Source organism: Pongo abelii, chromosome 14 (assembly GCF_028885655.2).
Source record: "Pongo abelii isolate AG06213 chromosome 14, NHGRI_mPonAbe1-v2.0_pri, whole genome shotgun sequence".
In the NCBI taxonomy this organism is placed as follows: Eukaryota; Metazoa; Chordata; class Mammalia; order Primates; family Hominidae; genus Pongo; species Pongo abelii.
In genome coordinates, this window is record NC_071999.2 from 83,044,120 (window position 1) to 83,063,489 (window position 19,370).

Genomic DNA, 19,370 nt, shown 5'->3' on the forward strand with positions numbered 1-19,370 from the left:
TATTGGAAGAAAAATTTAAAATCAATGGCCTAGGATTCCATCTGAAGAAATTAGAACAGCAAAGTAAACTTAAAGAAAGTAGAAAGAAATAAATTACAATGATGATGGAAAAGCCAATGAAATAGAAAACAGATCAATAATAGACAAAATTAAGAAAGCCAAAAGTTGGTTCTTTGGACCACATACAAAGAAATGAATCTAGAAACAAACCTTACACCCTTCACAAAAATTAACTCAAAATGGAAAACGGACTTTATATGTAAAATGCAAAACTATAAAACTCTTAGAAAATAACACAGGAGAAAACCTAGATGACTTTTTAGCTACAACACCAAGGTACAATCCATTAAAGAAATAATTAATAAGCTGAATACTAAAATTAAAAAACCTCTGCTCTGCAAAAGACAATGCCAAGAGAATGAGAAGACAAGGCACAGATTGGAAGAAAATATTTGCAAAAGACACATCTGATAAAGAACTGTTATCCAAAATACCAAGAACTTTTTTCCCCATCTCCTCAGTTATACCCTCACAGAATACCAAGAACTCTCAAAACTCTAACAATAAGAAAACAACTCAAAGATGGGGCAAAGACCTTAACAGACACCTCCCTGAACAAGATATATGGATGGCAAATAAGCATATGAAAAGATGCTCCACATCATATGTCATCAGAGAAATGAAAAAAAAAACGAGATTCTACTACACACCTATCAGAATGGCCAAAATCCAGAACATAGACAACATCAAATGTTGGCGAGGCTTTAATGCAACAGGAACTCTCATTTATTGCTGGTGGAAATGAAAAATGAAACAGCCACTTTGTAAGACAGTTTGGTGATTTCCTACAAAAACTAAACCTACTCTTAGCACGTGATCCCAAAATCACTCTTTTTGGTATTAACCCAAAGGAGCTGAAAACATGTCCACTAGATTTAGCCATTCCCCAATGTATATGTACTTCAAAACATCGTGCTGTACATTATAAAAACATACAATGTCATTTGTCAATTTCTAAAAAAGAAAATGTATGTCCACACAAAAACCTGCACACAGATGTTTATAGCAGCTTTATCCATAATTGCCAAAACTTGGAAGCAACCCAATTGTCCTTCAAATTCATCAAATTGTAGGTGAACAGACAAATTCTGGTACATCTACATGGTGGATTATTCAGTGGTAAGAAATGAGCTATCAAGTCGCATACACGAAAAAAGAATGAACCTAAATGCACATTACCAAGTGAAGGAAACCAATCTGAAAAGGCCACATACTGTATGATTTCAACTATATGACATTCTGGAAAAGGCAAAACTATGGAGACAGTAAATGATTACCTGGGGTTGAGTGGCAGAGAAACAGGAATAGGTGGAGCACAGATGATATTGAGGGCAGTGAAAATATTCTGTATGATACTACAGTGATAAATACATGTCATTATACATTTTTCTGAACCAAAAAATGTATAACACCAAGAGTGAACCTAATGTAAACTCTGGACTTGAGAGTGATTATGATGTGTCAGTGGAGGCTAAACAATGGCCACAAAAATGCCACTCTGGTGGGGGATGTTGATATGGATGAGGCTATGCATGACTGGGGGAAAGGGATAGATGGAAAATCTCTGTACCTTCTTCTCAATTTTGCTATGAACTTAAAACTGTTCTTAAAAAAATATTTTTTTTTAAAAAAGGAGGGAGTTATTATCATAGATCTCATAGACCTTAAAGGATAATAAAAGAATGCTATGGATAACTTCATGCTAAAAACTTCAACAACTTAGATGAAATGAATGAATTTCTCCAAAAAAATACAAGTTACCAAAATTGACATGAATAATAACAGAAAATCTGAATAACCCTCTAACTATTAAAGAAAGTGAGTTTGTCAAAAGCTTCCCCAAAATAAAATTCCAGGACCAGATGGTGCCACTGGTGAACTCTATCAAACATTCAAGAAGAAATAACAACAATCTTACGCAAACATTTTAAAAATTGGGTAGGACCGGGTAGGGTAGGATTACTATGTAACTCACTTTATGAGACAAGGATAACTAATTCTTTTTTTTTTTTTTTTATGTTTTCAGAATCTTTTTTTTTTTTCCTTTTATCATTATTATTATTATTATTATTATTATTATACTTTAGGTTTTATGGTACATGTGCGCAATGTGCAGGTAAGTTACATAGAGTGAACAGGCAACCTACAAAATGGGAGAAAATTTTTGCAACCTACTCATCTGACAAAGGGCTAATATCCAGAATCTACAATGAACTCCAACAAATTTACAAGGATAACTAATTCTAAAGCCTGACAGGATTAGCAAGAAAAAAGAAAAAAAACTGATTACAGACCAATATCCCTCATGAATATAAACCTGAAATTTCTTAGCATAATACCAGCAAATCAAATTCAGCAATACATACCAAATATGATGGTTTTATCCCAGGAATGCAAAGTTGATTTAACATTCAAAAATTAATTAATGTAATTCAATTTTCCTTTTGTTCTCTTACTATATGATCATTTTAACAGGTAGAGGAAAAGCATCTGACAAAACTCAATACACATTTATAATTAAAAACTATCATCAAGCCGGGCGCGATGGCTCCCGCCTGTAATCCCAGCACTTTCAGAGTCTGAGGCAGGTGGATCACCTGAGGTCAGGAGTTCAAGACCAGAGTGGCCAACATGGTGAAATCTCGTCTCTACTAAAAATACAAAAATTAGTCAGGCATGGTGGCGTATGCCTGTAATCCCAGCTACTCAGGAAGCTGAGGCAGGAGACTTGCTAGATCCTGGGAAGCAGAGGCTGCAGTGAGCCGAGATTATACCACTGCACTCCAGCCTGGGCAACAGAGCGAGGCTCTGTCTCAAAAAAAAAAAAAAAAAAAAATTAAAATATAAAAAATAAAAACTATCAGCAAAGTAGGAATACTAGGGAATATCTTCAAATTGATAGAGGCCATTGAAATACCTACAGCTGATATCATACTTAATGATTAAAAAAACTGTAAGATTAATTTGTAGTTGTTTTTCTCTCAGATTAAAAACAAGGAAGAATTAGGTAATTGGAATAAAGTAGGGGCTGAGGGGTAGGGAATCTAGAGATCAGAAAGAAAGACAATATGATTATTTACACAGAACATCCCAGGGAATTTACAAAACTATTAAAATTAATAAATGAGCTTAACAAGATGAGATACAAGGTTAACATTCAAAAGCAACTGTATTGTTATATATTCATATCAAACAACTGAAAAATAGGAAAAACTAAACTAGTTACAGTAGCACTAAAAACCATAAAATGCCCCAATCAACCGGTTCATTAAGGCTGCCCCCAAGAATGATCCATCACCTAGGGCCATCACCTATTGCCAAAGGCAATGCCTATACTGGAACTAGGCAAGAGTCTGTAGCCAACCAATGTTCCCAGCAGTTGTGGGGGAATTTTGAGCACATCAGTGCTAGGCAGGGGCTGTGGGTTCCACAATACAGGATTCACTATATTTCGCCTATTATACAATTAGGATTCACTTGCTTCAAATAAATCATGGAAAAAGTTCCTCCAGAATTCTGGTGAGTGTCATTTCCTGGAGAAACTTTCCAGAGGAAGGAAATTGGGTCAAACCACAGCCTCAGTCACTACAGACGGTAAAACTGATATCAACAACTCTTCTCTACTAGCCATTCTAGATTCCTTTAATCTATGGCTAGTATTTCTATTGGTCCAGGTGGCTGACTTCAAGGGGTGGTCACTGGGCCTTTCTCATGTCCATTTACCACAAACACTGGACAAGGAAGTACCAAGAGACACCTATAGATCACCTGTGTGCCAAACCTCCATGCTCCATTGTGGAACACAGCCCTATCTCCTCCACATGAACAAGGACATTAGCCCTGTCCAAATGGTGACTTCTTTGTTTTTGAGACAGAGTCTTGCTCTGTTGCCCAGGCTGGAGTGCAGTGGTGCAATCTCGGCTCACTGCAACCTCCACATCCCAGGTTCAAGCAGTTCTCCTGACTCAGCCTCCCAATTAGCTGGGATTACAAGCACGCACCACCACAAGCTAGGATTACAAGCACGCGCCAACACGCCTGGCTAATTGTTTTGTATTTGTAGTAAAGACTGGGTCTCATCACGTTGGCTGGGCTGGTTTCGAACTCCTGACCTCATGTGATCCACTCGCCTCAGCCTCCCAAAGTGCTGGGATCACAGGCGTGAGCCATGGTGCCCGGCCTGGTGACTTCTTTATTTAGAAAAGGGGCCCCAAATCCTAGTGGCAGCTGTACTTTAAAGTATAACAGGATTCTCATAGCGCCCTCTGTTGGAAATGTTTCTCTTCTGAGAACCATGATCTTTTAACCCCTTGCCATCAGAGCTATGGAGATGGGAAGCAGAAAACTGCCCAGGTGATTCACAGAGTGATGCTATGCAGAGCCACTCCACTCTCATGTGTTCTTCCTACTGGGAACACTGGAGAATGGACACCTCACCCTTGCAGGGTATCATGCCCAAGCTCCAGGATCTCATCATCAGTTGTGCCATCAAAGGACTGTTTTACTGCTCTATCAAGTCATCAGCTTCTGGATGGTATGGTGCAAGATGGGACAAATGATTCTCCTATTCTATAAAAGTGGGTCCCGGCTGGGTGCGGTGGCTCACGCCTGTAATCCCAGCACTTTGGGAGGCTGAGGTGGCCGGATCATGAGGTCAGGAGTTAGAGACCATCCTGGCCCACATGAAACCCCGTCTCTACTAAAAACACAAAAATTAGCTGGGTGTGATGTACGCCTATAGTCCCAGCAACTTAGGAGGCTGAGCGAGGAGAATTGCTTCAACCCGGGAGGCAGAGGTTGCAGTCAGCTGAGATCACGCCACTGCACTCCAGCTTGGGCGACAGAGCAAGACTCCATCTCAAAACATAAAATAAAATAAAATAAATAAAAGTGGGTCCCTTAGTCTGAAATGATCCCTGTACTAGAGGATCAAACATCCTGCAAGCCCTCAAACAGTAGTCCTGGGTGAGACCCTGCTGGAAAGACAAATTTAGACCCAGAATATGTCTCAAATCCAATCAAAATGAATCATGGTTCTTTCCACAGTACAAGGACTGGTTGGCCTGCTTGAAGGATGATCGATCTCTGCTACTGTCAGGCTGGATATTCAGCAGCAGCAGTTGCTAGATCAGCACTGGTGAATGAAAACCCTTTTACTGGGCCCATGCACAGCCATCATCGGTAATTTTTCCATGCACTCACAGGCCAAAAGAAATACCAAACAATAGTGTTTATTAAGTAGTTAGATCCAAATAATAAGAATACATGTCCTAACAAATGAGTAGACATTTGAAAGAATAACACATAAGTTAGAAAAAAAATATTTTTATTTCCTTCTTAAAAACTATAAATACTGGGCCAGGAGCAGTGGCTCACGCCTGTAATCCCAGCACTTTGGGAGAACGAGGCGGGCGGATCACAAGGTGAGGAGTTTGAGACCAGCCTGACCAATATGGTGAAACCCCGCCTCTAGTAAAAATACAAAAATCAGCCAGATGTGGCGGTACACGCCTGTAATCCCAGCTACTCAGGAGACTGAGGTAGGAGAATCACTTGAACCCAGCAGGCGGAGGTTGCAGTGAGCCGAGATCATGCCACTGCACTCCAGCCTGGGTGACAGAGCGAGACTCTGTCTCAAAACAAACAAACAAACAAAAATTTCAATTACTTGATAATACGACATGTGTGCCTGTTAGACACAGAACAACTTCTCAAACTTGGAATCAGAGTGAACACGCCACCCTCCTTTCCTCTTCCACACTGATTTTTGCGCAGTGCTTGATCTGTATCACAACTACTAAAAATCCAACGCTGCAAAAATATGACATCATCAAAAGAAATGTGGCATGAGCTAATGTCAAAACTGTGAACTACCTCGAGCTAGTAATTTGTGACAGATATTGCTGTGTTTCCTTTAAAATTCTGAAATATCCCATGGTATTCTTGTGTGTCCATGGTGGTGCTTTGGGGTGCCTTGGTGCATTTTGGGAGTGAGAGTGTGTGTGTGTGTGTGTGGGAGTGAGTGTGTGTGTGTGTGTGTGTGTGTGTGTGTGTGTGTGTGTGTGTGTGTGTGTGTGTGTGTGTGTGTGTGTGTGTGTGTGTGTGTACAGTCCCTTCCTCCCTTCGCAGATCCAGCACCCCAAACTAGGTGTTCTTGTGACTTAACCCTAGTTGTTGGTTTGGTGATAGTACGGGAGAGAGGCGGAGCTGGGGGTAAGAGGGACAGCACAGTCTGCAAGCAACTACCTTCTAGCTAGTAGAAGAAGGCCACTTCTGCAGGCCCAGAGGGTTAAGAGGAATTTGGGGTTTCAGGGTTTTCAAGTGCACTCAGATGCCCCATCCTAAGGGTCAGGATTCCTTCCCAACCAGAACATTGACCTTAGCATAGCTGAGAGAGAATTCTACCCACCCTGGCGCTCTGCTACCCTTAAAATTAAGTTTTGGGTCGAAGCCTTAGATTTTTCCTCTTACTGTATATGTGTTTCTTTACATGCTGCTAAATAAATTTCCTTTTACATTTTTCCCCCAATTATCTTCCACCTTGCATCATCTTTCTCCAATCTATCAATGTTATTTACCAAAAGCCATCTGATGATAGTCCTCATAATTAATAATTTCTCTGAACTTCTCAAAAGCCTAGTGCACCCACCAGTGCATTCCCTTCGACAGGAATAGCATTCCAATTCACCAGCAGTGAAAGTTTTAAGTTGCACAGCTACAGTGCATGCCAAGCGTTATCAGTATTAGTGCTCCATCTAGCACCAAAATCGATTCTCATTGCCAGCCAGCCAGCCAATAATCCAGCTTCAAAACCTCACTGTAAAGTCTACTTTCTGAGAGCACTCCTGGCACCAACTGTTTTCGGTAGGAGGGTTCCCAGGAAACAGACTCTCAAATGCAGATGTGCACACCGGAAGTTTATTGGGGAGTGCCCTCCGAACCAACAACTGCGGGGCAGTGAAAGACGTAAGACTGAACAGAGGAAGGAGTTGATCTGCAATGCAGTCCCAGGAAGCCCTCAGCCAGACCCATGGGGGAGCTCTCTGGTGTTGGGATAGACTTCAAGGTTGGCTTGTCTTACAGCAAAAGCGCCAGGCATTTATATCCCTACACTGTATAGATATTAGATGTAAACTGCCCCTGAAGAGGAGGCATGACTTTGAGGGAGGCAACTCTTGGCTCAGGGCAATGCGTGGAGTGGGACTCAGCTGCAATCAGTTTTAGCTGCCAATATTCCCAAGAGCTAGGGGAACATGTGCCTGAAAGTGGGACCTGAAAGCCTAACCACAGCACCTGCCACACTACCACTGGACTATTACACCAATTTGGCTAATGAGGGAAGAGAATTAAGCATTTATGCTGCTTGATTAGGAGAAAATACATTTCACTGACAGTCAGTAAAGGCCAACTCTTCTTTGCAGAAGAGTACCAGCTAATAAATATAGAAGAAATAACAGAATTATTTTTTAATTCATCATTTTGCAACCCCTAATGAAATTATTGACTCAGACAAGGATTATCAAAGAATGCTAAAAGCATTAGGTAAAAGGCATTCACAATGTGCTCAAGTTTTTACCCTGTGATTACTTGCTCTTTACAAATGGAAAAAGCATACATTTACAGAGATGAAATCTAGTAGGTACCGTCTTACCCAAGTAATCAGATTTAACATATTAAATAGTGAGACAACCTCACAACCTCTGGATGGGATGCAACATGCAGTAACCAGCACCATATACAATATTCTTGCTAAAAAAATTTCTAACCAACACCTAATAAACCCTTAAGGTCTAACTTCCACTTACAGGAAATACAGATAGAAGACAGAAAGATGAACAATACCTGGGGGCCCTGCCCTTAAGGAGCTAGATTTATATGACATTCTAGAAAAGGTAAAATATTAGTGACAGAAAACTGATTTGCAGCGGTCAGTAACCAGGGGTAGGAGGGCCTGACGGAACTTTTTATTTGAAGTGATGGAAACAGTCTATACTTGACTGTGGTGATAGTTTCAGGATTCTTCAAATGAACATTTAAAGATGATGAATTTTATTGTATATAAATTAAACCTCAATTAACCTAACCCCTCCTCAGAAAACCTAAATGTTTAATCTGGTTTTTGAGAAAAAAGTGCGACTATTCTGTTGCTTTTTTAAACAAATATTTTAAAGGACAAAAGTATTTTTAGATTGACATTTTTATTTTCCTTTTAAGCCCAGAGGCAAGATTTTTCTCTTCTCTTGAGTTAGGAAACTAATTCATTTCACATTTCTACCTATCAGTATACCAACAGAGCATTTTTTGCCTTAACGTGTTTATACACTATACAGGATTCCATTGATATAACAGCTACATGAAGAAAACTACTACCTATGCACAAATACAGATGTACATGTACAGATTCAATCCCGCATTACTTCCTGACATATTCCTACAATAAATAACGTCTCTTCATAGCTTAAAACCATCAAGGGTGATCAGTGTCTACTGAATAAAATCTAATTCTTACCTCGGTCTTCAAGATGCCCCATCCTAGCCAAAGCCTCCATTTCCAGAATGAATTCCACTACTGTCCTTCATAACACCTGCATTCTAGCTCTAACAGAATTCCTCCTGTTACTTACATACAAACTGTGCTTTCCCATCTCTGCTGATGCTTTTGAGCCAGCCTAGAATGCCATGCCTTTGTCATAGTAGGTTATACTTTCTTGGTCATTTCATTTAACACTTCTATAAGTATCTGCCTTTGTATCTTGCACTTCCAGATAGACAGTAAACTCAAGTCTAGAATTTGTGTCTTATGAATTTGTGTCTTATAAATTTTTATAGGGCCAATGGTTAGTGTCAAATAATAATCCCTGAGCAAGCTGAGCATGGTGGCTCACACCCGTAATCCCAGCACTTTGGGAGGTGGAGGTGGGAGGATCACTTAAGCTCAGGAGTTCAAGACCAGCCTGGACAACATGGTGAGACCCTGTGTCTACAAAAAATAAAAAACAAGCCGGGCGTGGTGGTGCATGCCTGTAGTCCCAGCTACTGGAGGAAACTGAGGCAGGAAGATCACTTGAGCCCAAGAGGTTGAGGCTGCAGTGAACCATGTTCGCACCATTGCACTCCAGCCTGTCTCAAAATAAGTAAAATAAAATAATCCCTGAACTTTTGCTAAAATGACTACTTAACCTCTTACAACCAAAATCCCATGCATCTGAAGGATGGACTCAAATACCATTTCTAACAAGAAAGAGATAAAGCAGCTGAAAGAACTAAGGGGGTTAAGTTTAGATTCCCCATTTTGGTCACAATCCCCTCTATTGTTTTCACTAACATTGTTCTTCTACGACTTCAGGACCCAGATACCCTGACTCCTCTTTATCTTCCAGTCTATCAGTTCCCTCTTGGCATCACTTTCCTTTTTACCATATAGTCATTGTCCCCAAAACCTTCCATTTCTTTTTTCTTTAACCCTAAATCAACTCAACTAGGTTTTCTCCATTTCTATTTTGTGTGGAAAAACATACAGTGCCATGCTGGCTGGAATTTAAAATGTGATTTTAATAATAACAACAGGTAACATTTCATGGGCACTTACCAGGTGCGGACATAATGTCCTTTTGATAACGCTACAAAGTTACAAGTAAAGAAACAAACTCTAATTAACTTGCCCAATTTAACACAAGTAGAAAAAGGTAGACGTGAACTAAGGGAGTCTACCTCCAGTGCTCTAACATTTAGCCACTGTGCTATGGTGCCTCCCAAGTGCATGGTTATACCACCATTCACATTCAGAACAGATCAAACATTCCTTTATACATTTCCTGTCCAACCCCTTTCCCCAAGAAAATGTTCCGATTTTGATTGGCCTCATTCATCCAAAAATATATCTATTCAGTCACTGGATAAATGAAAGAGTTATTCCCACATTCTACACAGTCATTGAGACCAAAAACAAAAGAGTAAGACATGATCCTTGCCTTCTCTTCAAGTCCCCAAACCCCTCATTCTCAGCAACAAACCAAAAAACAAAAAACAGTAACTAATATTTCACAGCAGTCAACATGCCAAGCACATACATTGATTCATTTAATCTACAAAACAATTCATGTTAGTATTATGATCCCCATTCTACGTATTTAAAAAACTGAGGCATAGAAGTTATGTAACATACTCAAAGTTACACAGCTAGCAAATGACAAAACCAGGATGCAAAACCAGTCTAGCTGCTGTGCCCAAGCTCTTAACCACTTTGTTAGACTGTCATCAAAGTCACTGAGTCCATTAGGTTTGAAACTCTCAACTTCTCAACTGTACACCTAAAGCAAAGAGTAATTAATTCATTTGACATTGACTGATAACTCACTCATCATGTTTTTGTTTCTTGAACACAAGCTTGTTCCCATTTCAAGGCCTTTATAAACTCCCAGCACATTCTTCCTCTACATCTGCCTCCTCATCATTGCAATTCAATTTAAATGCCAACTCTCAAAGAGACATTTCCTGACCATGTTACCTAAAATAGCCCCACTACAAATTGCCCTATCACATGAAATAGGTTTTATTGCCTTCACGGTTACTTATTACTAAGTGAAATTATGAGTTGCCTATTTCTCCCATTGGAGTGGATTTTCCAAGACAGCAGAGACCTTGTCTATCTTGCTCACTGCTACATCTTCAGCATCTGCAATACTGCCTGGCACGGAGCAGGCACTTGATGTTTACAGAATTCATGCCAAAAAATGTGCTAGACATTGGGATTATCAAAACGAATAGGATATGATTCCTATCCTCAATAAACTCACAGTCTTTATATTTACAAGTACTCACCTCCACCCCTTCTATATTAACCGCTCCTTTTTTCAATGGCTAACCTCTCCACCTGTCACCTTAACTCTGTCCCTGAGATCCCTTTGACCTCTTCCTGTCCCTGAGATCCCTTTGATCTTTTCCTATCAATTATCCCCTCTCTCACTTCTTCACTCTGTCTCTCCATTTAGCCTCCCATATTTGCATATCCCACTCAACCTCCTATACTTGAATATCCTTCCCTCAACTTTGAAATCCCCTTGAGTTACCAAAAACACATTCCATTCACTCCTCACCACATCCCTCTATTCTGATCACTTCCTCAAAAGTTATCAATGACCTGAAAACGGTTCTCACTTTCTTCAACATTTACCACTTCTGTTCTTAATTTTGATTCCGTTTCCTTCACTGTCTCCTTTCTCTAACACCTTTAAACCTGATGCTCACTAGAGCGTCATTCTCTATTATTGCTCCATTCAGTCTCTCTAAAAGACATCATCATCTCCTTTAACTTGTGTCCCTATACAAATAATTCTATCATATATTCAGAGCCAAAACCCCAAGTCCACTTTCCCCAACATCTTTAATAAGAAATGTGATTTAATTCTTAATCAAATCATCAATAGAGTAGTTGCAGGCTACTTTTTGTAATAAAATAATGTGAACTTTAATAAACAATAATGTTGTGTTGAACAAGCATTAGCAGGAAATATCATAAAGTAAGGCTGATTTCCATGAGTAGTTCTTGAAATACTTGAACTAATTCTTCATTACTTTTCATTGACAGCTTGTACAAAAATGGACCAAGAGCTAAAAAATCATTCACAAACGTTATGTGATTAATCTATGTTAATTTTGTCTAAAACCGTTAATATAGTTCTAGATACACAGAAATCATATTACACTAGTAGAAAGTCAAAACAGGAATATACCAGTCAAAAATTATTGCATAAGTCTGGAAACCATACACAAAATAAATTTAAATTCTTTGAGAGGAGTTTGTAAAGATGTTCCAGCGGTGCCATAATTTAGAGATTCACAGATCAAAATTATACCTAATTATCAGGGCAAACTGTCTCACGTAGTTTTGTTCTATTTTCAAAAACATTAGCAAGAAACAGACTTGTGCCATTCTGGCCTTCAGTTCAGATAGCAAAAAGTAGTTACACACGTTTACATCCATATGGTAAAACTACTGCTGTGCCCAATCCTGTAAACAATCACAGACATGAGAAAACTGGTTAACCTAGAAAAAGTGTGAACAAAGCTCCAGCTTTACAACTGTCTCCAACAGATAAGCCATGATACCTAGTGTTAAACTACAAATACCTGACTTACAGCCTCGTCCTTTTCATAACGGGAGAAAAAAGACATCTAACAATTGCCTAATAAATTGCACATTCAATAAATAACAGTAAACTCTTTCACTCATTTTGACAGTTTCCTACTATGTTTTCCCCATGTACTGCAAGAAGCTGTGGGAAAAAAAAAGATGAAGCCAACTCCCAATTACCACTGTCAAAGCTGGTGAAACAAGTCAGTCACCATCCTTCAGGGTATGCGGCATGTAAGGGCATGGAAAAGAAAACAATAGGAGAGCCCTCAGCAAAAAAAAAGCACCCACATTTTAAGAAAAAGAAAATGAAACTAACTGAACATCTCCATCAAGGAAGCTGAAGGTGCAGCCAACTCAAGTAAAAGAGAGAGATCTACACGCTATTCAGATTTTCTAGCTAGTGGCAATTGAACGCTGTACCAGGTGTCATATTCTGAAGTTCTGCAGTTTTCCCCTTTTCCCTACAAAACCCTCTTCTACTCTAAAGCCTGTAAGTAACAGAGGAAATCGAACAGAGGATGAAGAGAAATGGCCGATGGGACATCGGATCACAAGAGTAACTGCAACCTCATTTCTAGACCAAAAGGCCCGGTTATCAAAGTACAGCTCTAAAAATCTCTATCAGACACCTTTCGCATCTACATAGATCTCCATCTGCGTCCCTTGTTCATAAATCTTTTCAAAGCAAACCTCACGCCTATCCCTCGGGCCTGCCTATCCAAAACTCAACCCATCTATACCATGACTCCTCTTGGTGAAAGGCAGATTGAAGGGAGGTGGAAAGGGCTGGAAGGAATGTCATGGGAGAGGGGGCATGTGCAAATAACATTGCGGCAGAGACACTGAAAACGCCACTTCCCTTGCCACTCTTGCAATTCTCTTCGTGTATCATCTTCTTACCCTCTCTACCCATGCCACCTCCTACCTCAACGATACACACACGTGTCACAGTCGACCAGCACCGTCGCCTTTTCCAGCATCACAGGCTCCCCTACCACCCCTCACTATCCCCCAACATAGGCAGACAGACACACACACACACACACAGACAGCAGAAACTGCAGCCACCGCACCCTCTTATCTCGGTGCTACTACCAACCGACATCCAGAGCGGACTGAAAGCTCAATAAATGCGCAGGTACACACACGCAAGCACACACACACGCGGGTGCACGCGCGGCATGGGGCGCAAGGAAGGGCGGCATGGGGCGCAAGGAAGGGCACCCTGGGGACGCACCTGGAGGCTGGGTGTCCAGCGCTGCCGCCCCCCTGGTCCCTGTCATTGAGCGCAGCTGTATAAATCCTCCGGTAGCGGTCGGCCAGGGCCCGGCCTGACAGCAGCAGCTGGTAGTGACCCCGGGAGTCCGCGGCGGGTAGCCCCAGCCCCAGCCCCGCAGCAGCCACGGAGCCGTCGGGAACCGGCATGAACAGCGCCCCCGGCGCCGGGGAGGAAGAGAAGGTGGCAGCTGGGTAGAATCCGTCCCCGCCGAGCCCCGAGGAGGCGGCGGCGGGGGAGGCAGTCGCTGCGCACATCATCATCCTTGCCGCCGCCGCCGCCGCCGCCGCCGCCTCGTCCCCGCGGGCCGGGCGGGCAGACACGCGCGCGCACACACAGCCCTTTTCCAACGACGACGGCTCCGGCGGCGGCCTCTGGCTCCCGCAGCAGGGAGACTACAAAGACAGCGACCTCCTTCTCCTCCTCCTTCTTCTCCTCCTCCCCCCCGCGCCGCCCTCGCCGCTACTGGGGCCGCTCATCTAACCCCGCCACCCCGGGAGTGTGAGGAGGAGGCGGTGCCGCCACTGCCGCCGCCACCACCGCTACCACCGCCGGGGCTACCCGCAATGGGAAGCTGCCGGCCTCACAGAGCATGCGCCACTCCTCGCACATGCTCAGTAACTGCCGCCCCTTTTCCTCCCCACCCCCTCTCCGCCACCACTCCCTCCGCCTCGGGGCTTTGGGTTTGGGGCTGTTCGGTTGTGCGGAATCTGAAGTAGTCCACTTCTCCGGGTTTTACTGGCAGCTTGAAGAAGAGTAAGGAAAGTGCTGGGGAGGCTGTCAGCTACTGGCGTTCGACTTCAGGTTCCCTCCAGGTGGAAGAACGAGGACCAGAAAGCGAGAGGGAACGTGCCCATCGCCAGAGGAGGAGTGGCACGCTCTCCTGCTACCTCTTCTCCAAGGCTCTGCTGCCAACAGGAAGATTTACTGTGAATTGTGCTGGTTAATTCAGAGTTTAAGGCAGAGAAAACCATCCCAATTAGAAGTGCCTTTAGCGATCTTATTTTATATGGTTTTTGTCATTAGGATTTAAGCTTAACACAGCTTTTACTTACAAAGACAGGTAGTAACCTAGCACATTCTTTTTCGTGTGTGAAAGTAGAATTAACAGATAAGCTAGTATTCACAAGCCAGAGTCATTCCCAAATTCTTGTTCTCAACGGAGCAATAATATTTTTTAAATTACTCTTTTTTGTTGACTCCTCACTCACCTAAGAGTGCACTTTTATCTCTTGGCAGTGGTCATTTAATGGTTTATTTTTTTCTGCCCAAACTTACATTTTTAAAGATAATTCTTGAATACGATCTGAAACAACAATTGTGACTGAGACTGTATAGCATCTGAAAATGTCAGATCCATCACAGATCTTGTTGCTATCTATAAAAAAGTAACATTTGCTCAGTCCTTTGTTCCAAGCTAACCTACGAACCCCGTCTAACTATATGCTCTAGAAATATACGTGCCAATGCACTTTGATTCCTACTACGTTTTATCCTTTGACTCTCAGTTTGAAGAGTTTCCTAATTTATAGTCCTGACAGAATAATTTATAAGTTCTGTCATCCCAGTACTGTATCTTTCATCTGTGTACTAGTTCTTATATCTGTGCCTCTTCTTCGGATGGCCTTCTCTTAAAATAAAATAAAATAAATTTTTTAAAATCCTCCTTAGTGTTTGAGAAGTGCAAACAACAAGGAATAGGAAAGTAAATTAATTCTAGTTTTAGGGTCGAAGGTTGCTGAAAGCAATGCATTTTTTCTGAAGCTTTAAATAATAGATGGATTTCATTTAGTTTTTTTGAAGATAATTAGCAGTGGGATAAACATAGGAACAAAGGACAGACGTGTGGAATCACAGTATTTTAGTACTGTAATTAGCCCTGTTAAGTTTTTGTATTTGTCTTGTTTCCTTACCTATCTTAAGTTCCTTCAGAGCTTGCTGCTTTTGTGTCTTCTTCAGCCACTTCAGGACTTTGCATGTAGTAGGTATCCAGTAAGTATTTATTAGGCTAAATTTCTATCCTAATGCTTCAGCACAGTTAAAGACCTCAGTGTTGACCAGGCAGCCTCTAACCCTGGAGTGAGAACCAAGACAATGGTGTAGAGGCAGCTAAATTCTAAGAATTCTAAGGCCTGACAGGTAAGCAATGAGAAGGCCAATTACTATTGCAAGACCTAGCAGGGTAGCTAAAAGGCTCTGAAATCAGACAGCCCAGGAATTGGATCCTGACTCTGCTACTTAATACTTGTCTGGCTTTGGGCAAATTATCTCCTCTGAATAATGCTCAAAAGAATACCCACTACATGAGATTGAGGGAGGACTTAAAGGATCTAGGATGTCCAGCTTGGCACATGAATTTTCACAAATGGTAGCACATACTAAACAAAACACTGGGTTTTCCGTAGGGTAGCAATGGTGTCTGTTCAACCATCACAGGCTCCTAGCACAGGGTCTAGCCCTAAACAGGAGGGAAATAGATGTTGGCTGAATGAATGAATGTTGCTTGCACAGAAAACATTTACAGCGCAGGCTCAGGTGGTGGAATGTGCAGTCACTGCCCATTTAGAGTTTCTAGTGGACATTGACCCGCGTGGCTGCCCTGGTCTCCGGGCTCTTCCCATCATTCATTAATTTCACTTCAATCTTTAGTGCTGTTCAGTCCGAGACAGGCCCCTTCGGAGCCTCATGGGTACACTCAAAACCCGGAAACTGGATAACTTCCTAAGAAGCCCGATGTCATTGAGCTGCGCAACTAGGCGTGCGCAGAGTCGCACACATGCTCACTTAGGTATCCGAGAGTGGCATTTCTGTTGCGGTTGGCAGCGTTTCCTTCCACGGCAGCAGCAGCGGTCGCTCTCCTCAAAATTGATAGCCAGTGCAGCGTTTTTTCTCCTCCTCCTTCTCTTCCTGCCTCCGCACGGCGCGCTACCCGGTCCCTTCAACTGCCACAGCTACCGCCTTGGCAGCTGGGCAACTTGGAAGGCTCCCCTGGGATGGCGGGGGAGTGGGGCGCATGCCAGAAAGAAAAAGGCATTTGGAGTCACCTTACTTCTACTGTCAAGGGGACGTGAAGGGGAGTGTGGTCACAAGTCGCGAGGGTCGCCCGAACCGTCGCTGCAGATCGGAGACGTGGGTTTCTGGCAATATGCAAAGCAAGCGTCCCCTCCCGCAGCTCCTACGAGCTCTACTACTGAATGCCTTACGCAGCCCTTGTGTTTGGGGAAAGAGGGGGACCTATACAGAATGAAAAAACACAGACGGCTTTGCTTTTCTTTCCCCACCCCACCGAGCTCGGCCCCCGTGCTTTCGGCGCTGCCATCTTAGTTCCTCCAGCGGCCGGGCTGGGCGTGTGTGCATTTGTGTGTACAGGGAGGGCTGCAGCCGGGGGGCGTGGGGGCCGCCTGGGCGACTTCGGTGTCGGAATGGGCTAGACAGCAGTTCACCCACGACGCATTCGCCCTCAAAGAATAGCATTGAACTACGGCAAATCCTGCCTGTGCCCATTTTATTACGGGCGTAGTATGTTTTAGTCTTTGTGGTTGATATGCTCATTTCGCAAAAGAGATCTCTCTGTCCTGTGCCCATGTAATAAGACTATGGCTTCATCTTTCACCTTGTGATCACAGATTTAGTCGTTCTTTTCCACTTAACATTGCAAACCTGGACGACAGTTTTTTGAACTCTTATCACATTTACATTTTTCCTACTCTCATCTTTAACGATTTTGTTTTTAAAGGAAGCTACCCGTGCTGATGTAGTAAGTAACAGGGCAGGAACCATAACGTGTATATAAGAGGACAGATTAGTGTTGTTTGTTTCATTTAAAGGGTTAATATTGTACTAAAGCTACAAGATTACAAACACAGGAAGTATGTATATTATCAGGTACATCAAGACTGCTGAAAATGCTGTGGTCAAGTCTGCGTTTGTTTCCTGGATTTGTACAACAATGTATTGGGAAATTTAAAAACAAAATTGGTAGCTGAGAACAATTTGGGAAAAAAAAAAAAGAAAAAGCTTAGGCTTGAAGAGTGAAGACATGCTTTACTCTTCAGTGACCTTCGCTTTTTAAGGGTAATAAGATGGTGCATTCTTAACAAATATATTGCACTTTAAAATAAAGTATATTTCATAGAATATATTTAGTACTCCAAGCTGACGGGAAAAATTCAACATGGCGATCGAAATTATTTTAAACATAAATTACATATTGCATCCCCTGGCGATCTTAACCTCGTGCTTTAAACAACTATATTTCTAGGGCCTTGGGATATTCAGTAATTTGTGAGCATGATGAGTTAATGTTTTTCTTTTTTATTCATGGTAGTTTTAAAAGATGTAAATTATATGTCCAAGTTTTCCCACATCCAAAAATTTAGGTTCCAGGGATCCTAAGTTATATATTGACATTTTCATCCTTGAAAAATTATTCTAAAATATATTAGTATATGTTTTTAAGTATGTGAATTCAATACTATATATCTGACTGTAAATCACATTCTTTCAAAATCTCATTGTTGTGATGCATTTAGCCTAGAAGATGTTTTCACAACTGATGTAGAAAGTTATATAAAGTATAATTGTCCTAAAAACAGAAAGTTTAAAACTATAGCATTTCAACCTTGAAAACTTTAGTATAGTTTATAAGTTATTAGATTAATCTTTTTTAAATTTTGTTATTACTTTAAAAAATTTTTGTGGGTACGTAGAAGGTGTATATATTTATAGGATGCATAAGATATTTTGATACAGGCATGCAATGTGAAATAAGCACATAATGGAGAATAAGGTATCCATCCCCTCAAGCATTTATCTTTTGAGTTACAAACAATCCAGTTACATTCTTTCAGTTATTTTAAAATACACAATTAAGTTATTATTGACTATAGTCACCCTATTACGCTATCAAATAGTAGGTCTTATTCATTCTTTCTGATTTTTTTTTTTTTGTACCCATTAACCATCCCCATCTCCCCTCCCCAAATTCTTCATGACTCTTCCCAGCTTCTGGTAACCATCCTACTCTCTATGTCCATAAGTTCAATTGTTTTGATTTTTAGATCCCACAAGCGAGTGAGAACATGTGATGTTTGTCTTTCTGTGTCTGGGTTATTTCACTTAACATAATGATCTGGAGTTCAATCCATGCTATTGTAAATGACTGGATCTCATTCTTTTTATGGTTGAATAGTACTCCATTGTGTATGTGTGTACCACATTTTCTTTATCCATTTATAGGTTGATGGACACTTACATCAATAAGTTTGCTTCCAAATCTTGGTCATTGTAAACAGTGCTGCAACAAACAGGAGTGCAGACATCTCTTCTATGTACTGATTTTCTTTCCTTTGGGTATATACCCAGCAGTGGGATTGCTGGGTCATACGGTAGCTCAATTTTAAGTTTTTTGAGGGACCTCCAAACTGTTCTCAATAGTGGTTGTACTTATTTACATTCCCACCAACAGTGTTCCAGTGTTCCCTTTTCTCCACATCCTCGCCAGCATTTGTTATTGCCTGTCTTTTGGATAGAAACCATTTTCTTTGTTGTTGTTTGTTCGTTTTTTGAGACAGTCTCACTCTGTCACCCAGGCTGGAGTGCAATGGCGTGATCCCAGCTCACTGCAACCTCCGCCTCCTGGGTTCAAGCGATTCTTGTGCCTCAGCCTGCCAAGTAGCTGGGATTACAGGCACGCACTACCGCACCTGGCTAATTTTTGTATTTTTAGTAGAGACGGAGTTTCGCCATGTTGGCCAGGCTGGTCTCGAACTCCTTACCTCAGGTGATCTGCCCCCCCCTTGGCCTCCCAAAGTGCTGGGATTAGAGGCATGAGCCACCGCGCCTGGCCATAAGCCATTTTTAACTGGGGTGATATTAGATTGATCTTTATTACTAAAA

General features: G+C 41.7%; 2 protein-coding genes across 21 annotated transcripts in view; both read right to left on the reverse strand.

The window, feature by feature from the left end:
• The window catches only part of MYCBP2 (MYC binding protein 2), a 276,766-nt gene extending 263,020 nt beyond the window's left edge, over positions 1-13,746 (reverse strand). For all 20 annotated transcript variants that reach the window (XM_054529141.2, XM_024230800.3, XM_024230799.3 and 17 more), the window contains exon 1: positions 13,434-13,746. In XM_054529141.2, coding sequence (XP_054385116.1) covers positions 13,434-13,735 — 302 coding nt within the window. In that variant the 5' untranslated portion in view covers positions 13,736-13,746. The remainder of the gene's footprint in view (positions 1-13,433) is intronic.
• Positions 13,747-13,867: 121 nt separating this feature from the next.
• Positions 13,868-13,951, reverse strand: LOC129049565 (uncharacterized). Its single transcript, XM_055078516.1, has one exon. It carries the CDS (start codon positions 13,949-13,951, stop codon positions 13,868-13,870), a length of 84 nt encoding a protein of 27 aa, XP_054934491.1.
• Positions 13,952-19,370: the final 5,419 nt, after the last annotated feature.